Raw genomic sequence first — 8153 nt, forward strand, 5'->3', positions numbered from 1 at the left:
CGCTGCTGCCACTGCCAAGGACAAGAGCAGACTGCAGCTTATCATCCACACTGCTGAGGTGATTGCCTCCAATCTACCAACCCTCGAGGACCATAAGGCGAGTGATAAAGATTGTGGCCGATTCCTCCCACCCTGGACACTCTCTGTTCCAGGTACTCCCCTCCGGCAGAAGGTTGCGGTCCATCAGGACCAAAACCTCACGCCACAAAAACAGTTTCTTCCCATCCGCTGCTGGCCTCTTCAACAAGGCCTCTTCAACAAGGCCAAGGGCTTACACTGACTTTAAAATTTTATCTACAAAATGACACCTTGTCATATTTACACTTGTTACCCTATTTGTATTTTTAGATTGTATCTTATAGCTACTTTATATTAAGATTCCTATATGTTGAATGTATGCGCCTTCCTGCCAAAGTAAATTCCTTGTCTGTGCAAACTTTCATGGCGAATAAAACCCTTTCTGATTCTGATTGGGCCTCAAACTTCTTCACAAGTGTTGAGGTCTCACGAATACTGGAGACCTTTTCAGTTTTATGAATTCCTACGTTCCCTATATACGATTGGATTTGTGCATCTGTATAGATCTTTCAAAATTATCCGGAACGCACACAATCTTATCAGATCTCGGAAGCGAAGAAGAGCCGAGTCTGGATAGTGCTTGGATGGACGACCACCATGCCCAACAAGTTGATATCATCTCCAGCAAGGCTTCGTTGGGGACAATAGAGGCCATCGCAGCAACATATACTACTGTATTGCTGTACTGCACCTTATAGGCTCCGATCTCAATTGCTCCCCACCTTCACGAACCACTGAAGCAAAGTCAAGTGCAGGTAATCTCCGTGACCCGCATGGCGTGGGGAAAGACCATCCATGAGTGAATTGGAAAAAAAGGGCTCTTCGCATACATGGATCTTTCCCAGGCAATCGTGACCAAATTGTTGCCATGCACTCTTTGTCAGATGTGGCGTTCCTTAAGTCTTAACTGACAATTAAAACCTATCAACCGAGTGGCAAAGGTAATAACAACGCTTGAAGGGAAGCACCACTGAAAAGTTTATTCACAATCACACTTAAACGGCAAACGCAAAGAAGAGTGATTAAGGTGGGAGCAGTAGTGTAAGCCGGATTGGCATTGGCCCTGGTGTGCAAGGAACGTAATTATGGCCCCTGTCCAATTTATCCCCTTTGCCCAATTTCACCGAGGCACCGGCGGCCTCTAAGCCCCCGTACAGTCGCACCGCCTACAAAATGGATAGCTACGGCATAAGGTGAGACGTAATGCATTGAACACGTCACCCACAGGTTAAAAAAGAAACGTAGAAAAATGCTCCTGTTGCGTATTTTCGTCGCAATAAACATCTAGATGTAATGGCCCAAACAAGCAGCTCCAAGATGACTGAACACTTAGGACTCCATATCGTGCTCCTAATTGTTGTAAACATTCTGGTGAGCAGACCTCAGAGAAACGTCAATTGAACATGAATTGTGACCGTGCAACTTCTCTTCAAGCGATAGTGTGTCACAGATGCCAAGACATGCCAACAAGGTCTGTCTACAGACCAATCATCGCATTCATCATCAAGGATTGCTGCCTGCACTGGCTGGGCCTTGAATTCCGCACGGCATTGGAGAGAAAGGCTGAACGGCCTTTTTTGAGGGACCTGGAAACATTGCAAATACAAAATAATACCGCTGATGCGATGGAACCAAAGAGCGCAGAGGGATGACATTTACAGATTTTACGTGGCAAGAGCTCCAAGTGACATTGGAGACAATTGGCAGCAGGACGGTGTACTGGTGAGAGTCGTGCCTCACAAGAAGCGACTGGGTTTGAGTGCCAACGCATGCGCTTTTCTGTGTGGGGTTTGCTTGTTCTCTCCCTGTTCTGCATAGGTTTCCTCTGGGTTAACCAGTTTCCTCCCATAGCTTAAAAAAACATACAATCTAACTGGTATTAATAGCCAAAATACATGTCAATGCTTACAAATTCTCTCCAAAATACTCAATGGGGTTTACACATAGCATCACCACCCGCTGCTGTCAAAACTTGGCAGGACCCTCCTTAAAAAGTATCGAGACTCAGTGAGCCATTCCCGGGTGAACGGGCATGATAAGTCTGCACAATGAATCGGTGACACGGGATGGAAAAAGTACCAGGCAATTCATCGACCAGGCAAGACACTCAAAAGATTCCGTTGAACGCGTTGCGCCGCTGTTACACCGCTGTTAGACCGTGTCCCCCATGTGCTTGCGCTGGTGGGTCTTCACGTGACTTTTCTGTGAGAAGCGCATTCCGCACACGTCGCAGTGGAACGGCTTCTCGCCCGTGTGCGTGCGCAGGTGGACCTTCAGGCTGCTTGACTGCGGGAATCCGCGCCCGCACACCTCGCAGCGGTGGAGTTTCTCGCCCGTGTGCATGCGCAGATGGCGCTTCAGGCCACAAATCTGCGAGTAAGTCTGCCCGCACACCTCACAGCGGTACGGCTTTTCTCCAGTGCTCTCTAGCCGGGGCCTCTCTAGATCAGATTTCTCAAGTTGAAACCCGTACGTCTCGCTCTCATCGGCAAAAGGCTTCTGGCTGTGGTTTGCCGAGACCGATCTCCTGATTGGGTCACTCAACGCAAACAAGCGTTGCTGCTGCGTCAATGGCTGAGAAGTGTTAATGGTGATAGAGATGGTGGCAGCTGAGTCTTTTTCACTGTTAGTTTCACCTAAAGATGGGTACGGCCATGGATAAGGGCGGGTGTCGGCTATACAAGTAAGATTTGTTCTTGCATCTGGCATTGTGGTCAAGTTGGAGATTATGAGCTCAGGCGATTCGTCCAAAAGACATTCACCTTCAGCAGAAGACACATCATTCCAAACATAAAAATATGTTTAAGCGAACATCGTTTGCCACACTTTCCTCTATATCTCTGTCTATAACGCTCTCTGTGACGGACAGGAAAACCTCTCGAAGCCAAAATTTGGGTTAAGCTGGAAATAATACTTCCAAATTCATCTATTTTAAAGGCCTCCAAACGGGGCACTGTTCACATGCTAATGAATATGAGTGTAGTATAATAAATGCAGGCCTACATACAATGGTTTATAAAAAAACTATATGAAAATTATTTTTCAAGATTATGATAAATATTTAATTTGTTAATCATAAATATGGTATTATACCAGGATACCTGTTAAATAAGCAAAAGGGTTACTCATGACAAGTCTGGCACGCAAGCTTTTTATTTGACAAGTGACACATGTCCACGACACCAAGGCGATCATAATCACCATCAGACATAAATATTCCCACCGGCTCGAGAGGCTAAAGTTGGCAGAGACCCTTCAGCGAATGAAATGCTGGGGTAAGCAAGCAGAGGATCGCACAAAGTACCAGTACGCCTGTTAAAAGTTTTCGTTTAAAATGTTCTCAACTTAAAAGTTGCAAGCAAAAACATAAAATAAGTATATTGTAGATACGTACCGTGGCTGCGTCTTCCTGGCTGATGAGGGCCGCCCCACGCCATGTCGGTTGTGGGGGCTATTTGACCATACTTCACCATGCTGGTCAGTGTGGACAGGTGAAGTCAGGGACCAAAGACGTGAGAACATACAGGGCTACGTGATGGACAGCAGAGGGCAGGACAGCAACATCTATTGTTGTACCATACTTATATCCTCCCATGTCTATGCTCCCCACCTTCACCAACCCGCACTGACCAGCACGGTGAGGTATGAGCAAATAAATCCCCATGACTCGCATTTTGGGAGGGCCCTCATCCAGCAGTGGATTGACCAAAAGGCTTGTACACGTCCGCATATATATATATACACGTTTTCTTGGTTTGAGTTGTCCTATGGCTCACACTTACCGAGAGGCTCGCTTGAAGTGTGCTCTGCCGGCTCACGTTCTGATGGTTGAGGAAGTAGAACAGCATTGGAAAACTCGGCGACGGACTCTAGAAAATAACACGACAAATGTGAACGAATGACATGCAGACACAAGTAATTTGGGCGCCATTTATTAACCCAGTTGTTAGCAACTTAGTTGAACCAACCAAACCAACTCCTTGTCAAATTGAGTGGCTGTTAAATCATATGAAATGTATACCTTCAAAGGGTTCCATTTTAATCTGGTCCGATGTGAAATTGATTTTGCTGTCTTCCATGGATGGTGCCGAGCTCACTTCAGGCCCATCTATATACATATCAGAAGCCATAACAGCAGCAACAGCAACATATGTATTTGCAATGGATATGCTTAGCATGTATAGTTCCACGAAATTGTCTTGAAACAACCAGAATTCTGTTTGTACCTCATGAAATATATTTTATAGTCATACTTGCACTACTATGCATCTCAGTGGAAAGTCATTAGTAGCCAGCATGTACAGATAAATGTTCTCTCAACATAGTAACTTGGAACTTCCACCACGAGTTTAAGGTAACCAAATGCTCAAGAACATGCAGACACTAAAATATTAACCATGATTAGCTAAGGGCATGCATTTTGTCTTAAACTTTTGCAGTCTATAATGTGAGAATGTAAGCAAGCTAGAATAATTTATTTATGTGAAAATCAAAGTTGAAAAAACATTCTTTTATTGGATTTTATACCATTTTCGTTGCATTGATCCATTTCTGGTATGTCTTTGGGGCTTGTAGCTCCTACAGATGAAGGAGAATCTGCTGGATCTTGTTGATCATCCATGGCTCTTAGCTTCTGTGCACACAACAGCAGATCTCGGCTCAAGCTGCTGAACAGCGCAAGCAGCACGTCCACCAGTCCTCCCAGCGTCACGTCGCCAGAGGAGACAGCAGTGGCGTCGTCGCCCCAGCGCGGCGTCCCAGCATCGTGGTGCTCAGCGCCCTGCAGGGCCTTCACCACCTGCCGCAGCACGGCGTAGAAGCCGAAGGGCAGGCGGTCGCGCGCCGTGGACAGCAGCTCGGCCCGCACGAGGCCGTCCCTGACGCAGGCGCGCAGGACCCCATAGTCCCGGATGCCCAGCTCCGAGTCCATGGCCCGGGCCACCTCCGCGTTCACGCCCTGCGCCTCCAGCCACGCCGCAAAATCTCCGGTCGTGTCCAACAATGGTACAGCGACCGCGCACGCCATTTTCATGGGCTGGGCAGAAATAAATTGTACAACATTTACAATGCATTAATTTGTTTATACATTTTCACAAGCTACTGGCCTTGTATTTGTAAAGAAACAGCATTCACGGCACTTTTGTCCATGCAAATTTGTATACAAAGATTTTATTTGTATTCAATCACAGCCCTTTCTTGGGGATCGGTGATGAAACATTCGGAAATGACGCTTACTTATGTTACTGTGTAGGTTTAAGGGGTTAGGGATATGAGATACATCTTATGGATTAGGATTAAGAGTTTAGAGTAAGGGCTAACAATTTTGGGGTTAGGGTGTAATGTTCGAAGTGTCAGTGGTAAGATTCAGAATTCAGGGGTTTAAATATATGGTTTAGTGTTCAAGGTTAGGGTATAGAGGATTAGGTTTTAGGGATAAGGATTTAAGGTTCATGGTTTAGGGGTAAGAGTTGAGGGGTCAGGGGTTCATGGCTAGGGTTGGGGCTCAGGACATGAGTGCCTAATCCTGCTTCTTTTTCTTCGCATCTGCAAGGGAAAGGTAGCATCTGCCAACTGGAGTATAGGGTGGGAACCTCTCCCTACTCTGCCCATTAAAATCCAAACAGACCGGCACCGTTCACCTTTGAGGGCTCACACTCGCGCAAGGGTCTCCCTTGGTGTCTGCGGTCCACAGCTCGGGCATGGGCTTTCAGGAAGAGCGTGGGCACGGAGCCCCTCTTGAGCGTCTTGGAGCTCAGATGCTTGACGGGGTCCTTCTCGTCGATGGCTCGGATCCTGTCGTCGTAGAACTTGGCCTCAAAGCAGTCCGGCGTGAAGTGGTCGGAGCACAGGCGGGAGAAGCGGCTCGGCCACCAGTTCTTTCGGCCGATGTTGAGGCACCAGCGCCTCAAGAGGCCTGGGTCCGTGTACGGGAACCTGAAGAAGGAGACCTTGTCCTCAAAGACCTTCCTGGAGCTGTTGCTACAGCCCAACGCCACGCAATGGGGCATACTTTCCACAGCTCTTGGCCGCCTTGGGCCTGCGACGGACGTCCGATAACGTTGAGCGACGGCCTTTAAAAAACATGAAACAAGTTAATGGGCGAAACTGTACCGCAATGCCAGTGGTGCACATGCACAAATAACAAAAAAACAGACTGCAGACATTCGTCAATAACACTGCGTGAACGAATTTGTTTTGTTTTACAGCAGGCGACGTTTTGGGCAATGGCCCTTTTTTCACAGCACACGTAGAGGCCAGAGATATAGAGTCACTCCACGTTTTAAAAAGGAAAGGATCCGTGTTTAATTCGACTTTTTAAATCTATACCACGGTCAGGGAAAAAAAAATAATTGTACCTAATCCGGCTTTGCATCCAACTTTCTAATTGCTCTCCGAGTCCCTGTCATATAACACTGTGCCTTACACGTACGTGAACACGCGACGCAGCTATTGTGACTGTATGGGCAAGTGTGAGTGTATTGAACAGCCAAGACATTAACACATATTGAACCGAAAATAATCGATCTAAATCAGCTCAAGCCTCCCGTAAATCACGTGACTTCTGCGTGGCCACCCCCATTCTGAATGCACTCTCCCCGCCTCCTCCGAAAACAAACGTCGCTTCGTCCAGCTCACTTCTGCTCGCTCCCTTCCTTCTCTCTTCGGAATATTTTATTGATCGGAATCTGTTTATTCTTGAGAAATATCGAAGTTATGAAGCTCCTTTCCCGCCCTCTCATCGTCGTCATCATGCTCTCATCCTAAAACATATTGTCCCAGTTATTCCTTCAACATAACAGACTGCCCTGGGACAAACAACGCTCATGGACTCAACGCTGCACCTCCGATTAACGCGGTTGGCTACGTACGGCGCGAAAGAAGTTCAACACACAATGTTTTATAGCCGCTACAGTCGTGTTAGTGACAGCAGCATTGTACACACCGTTTCGATTCTTCTACAGTATTGCAGTCGAGCTGGGCTATTGCAGGTTCTATCGCATCCCCACCTCTTACAATGCAGAACAGCCGCTAGTATAACGTAGTTAATAATCACTATTTCTAATGTAGTTAAGAGGGATGGGGAACCTTTTTTTCTGCCAAGGGCCATTTCGACATTTATATAACATCATTCGCGGGCCATTACAAAATTATCAACTTCAAAATTATCCCGTTATATTTGGTCAAACATTGAATGAACTCACCCCTAATGCGACGGCTGGAACCGCTTCTCTTTGGCGAGGCGTGTGGTGATGTTAGCTGGTATTGATGATGTTAGCTGGTATTGATGATGTTAGCTGGTATTGATGATGTTAGCCGGTATTGATGTTAGCCGGTGTTGATGATGTTAGCCGGTATTGATGTTAGCTGGTATTGATGATGTTAGCTGGTATTGATGATGTTAGCTGGTATTGATGTTAGCTGATATTGATGATGTTAGCTGGTATTGATGTTAGCTGGTATTGATGTTAGCTGATATTGATGTTAGCTGGTATTGATGATGTTAGCTGGTATTGAGGTTAGCCGGTATTGATGTTGTTAGCCGGTATTGATGATGTTAGCCGGTATTGATGTTAGCTGGTATTGATGATGTTGCTACTCGAAACTGCTTTCCCAGGTTTGCTCTCCTAGAAGTTGTTGAATTTCGAGTCCCGCCTGCGGTTGCCTTGGCAGGGCCAGAGACCCAAATTATTTCGTGGGCTTCATACGGCCCGCGGGCCGGACGTTCCCCACCCCTGCATTACCTTAACCCACCGGGGAATTCTCTACTGCGTTTACGGTTATTGTCGGAGTTATCAGAGGCACACGGGGGGAGGGAAAAAAGTCAGCCGTGAGCTGTGATAACGCAAAAGATGCTGGTTGTTACCCTACTGTAAACGGTACAGTAAACCTCACGCTACCCACGTAAGTCAACCAGCTGGGTATCGATTCCAATTCGATTTCAGTACAAATGAATCGATGGCGCTGGCGATTCCATAGAATAATTTTTATTTTTCCAGGTATTAAGGCTCCCCCACTGAGCTATATGGAGCTGTTTTTTTCAGAAGCATACCCTGTCAACACCTTATCGGTGCCTA

At 46.6% G+C, this 8153-nt stretch overlaps 1 protein-coding gene across 2 annotated transcripts; it reads right to left on the reverse strand.

The window, feature by feature from the left end:
• Positions 1 to 1032: 1032 nt before the first annotated feature.
• Positions 1033 to 8009, reverse strand: LOC116942352 (uncharacterized). Of its 2 annotated transcripts, none has more exons than XM_032954155.2 (6): positions 7281 to 8009; positions 5718 to 6149; positions 4606 to 5113; positions 4100 to 4186; positions 3861 to 3947; positions 1033 to 2840 (listed from the first exon to the last, which is right to left on the reverse strand). In XM_032954155.2, exons 2-6 carry the CDS (start codon positions 6084 to 6086, stop codon positions 2230 to 2232), a joined length of 1662 nt encoding a protein of 553 aa, XP_032810046.2. In that variant the 5' UTR covers positions 6087 to 6149; positions 7281 to 8009; the 3' UTR covers positions 1033 to 2229. The 2 variants fall into 2 exon arrangements, with proteins under 2 accessions (XP_032810046.2, XP_032810037.2); XM_032954146.2 differs by lacking the exon at positions 7281 to 8009 and adding an exon at positions 7022 to 7274.
• Positions 8010 to 8153: the final 144 nt, after the last annotated feature.

Source organism: Petromyzon marinus, chromosome 1 (genome assembly GCF_048934315.1).
Source record: "Petromyzon marinus isolate PM22_M1 ecotype Great Lakes invasive population chromosome 1, UKy_Petmar_22M1.pri1.0, whole genome shotgun sequence".
Taxonomy (NCBI): domain Eukaryota; kingdom Metazoa; phylum Chordata; class Hyperoartia; order Petromyzontiformes; family Petromyzontidae; genus Petromyzon; species Petromyzon marinus.

What these genes read in the sequence shown, in the direction of transcription:
- LOC116942352 (XM_032954146.2), bottom strand. Translation starts at nt 7,186, where the DNA reads ATGGCCCTTGGCAGAAAAAAAGGTTCCCCATCCCTCTTAACTACATTA. An exon ending in ACTGTAGAAGAATCGAAACG is followed by an intron (nt 6,150 to 7,021) that starts GTGTGTACAATG and finishes TGTTTTTTAAAG; the next exon opens with GCCGTCGCTCAACGTTATCG. An exon ending in GGATCAATGCAACGAAAATG is followed by an intron (nt 4,187 to 4,605) that starts GTATAAAATCCA and finishes ATATGTATATAG; the next exon opens with ATGGGCCTGAAGTGAGCTCG.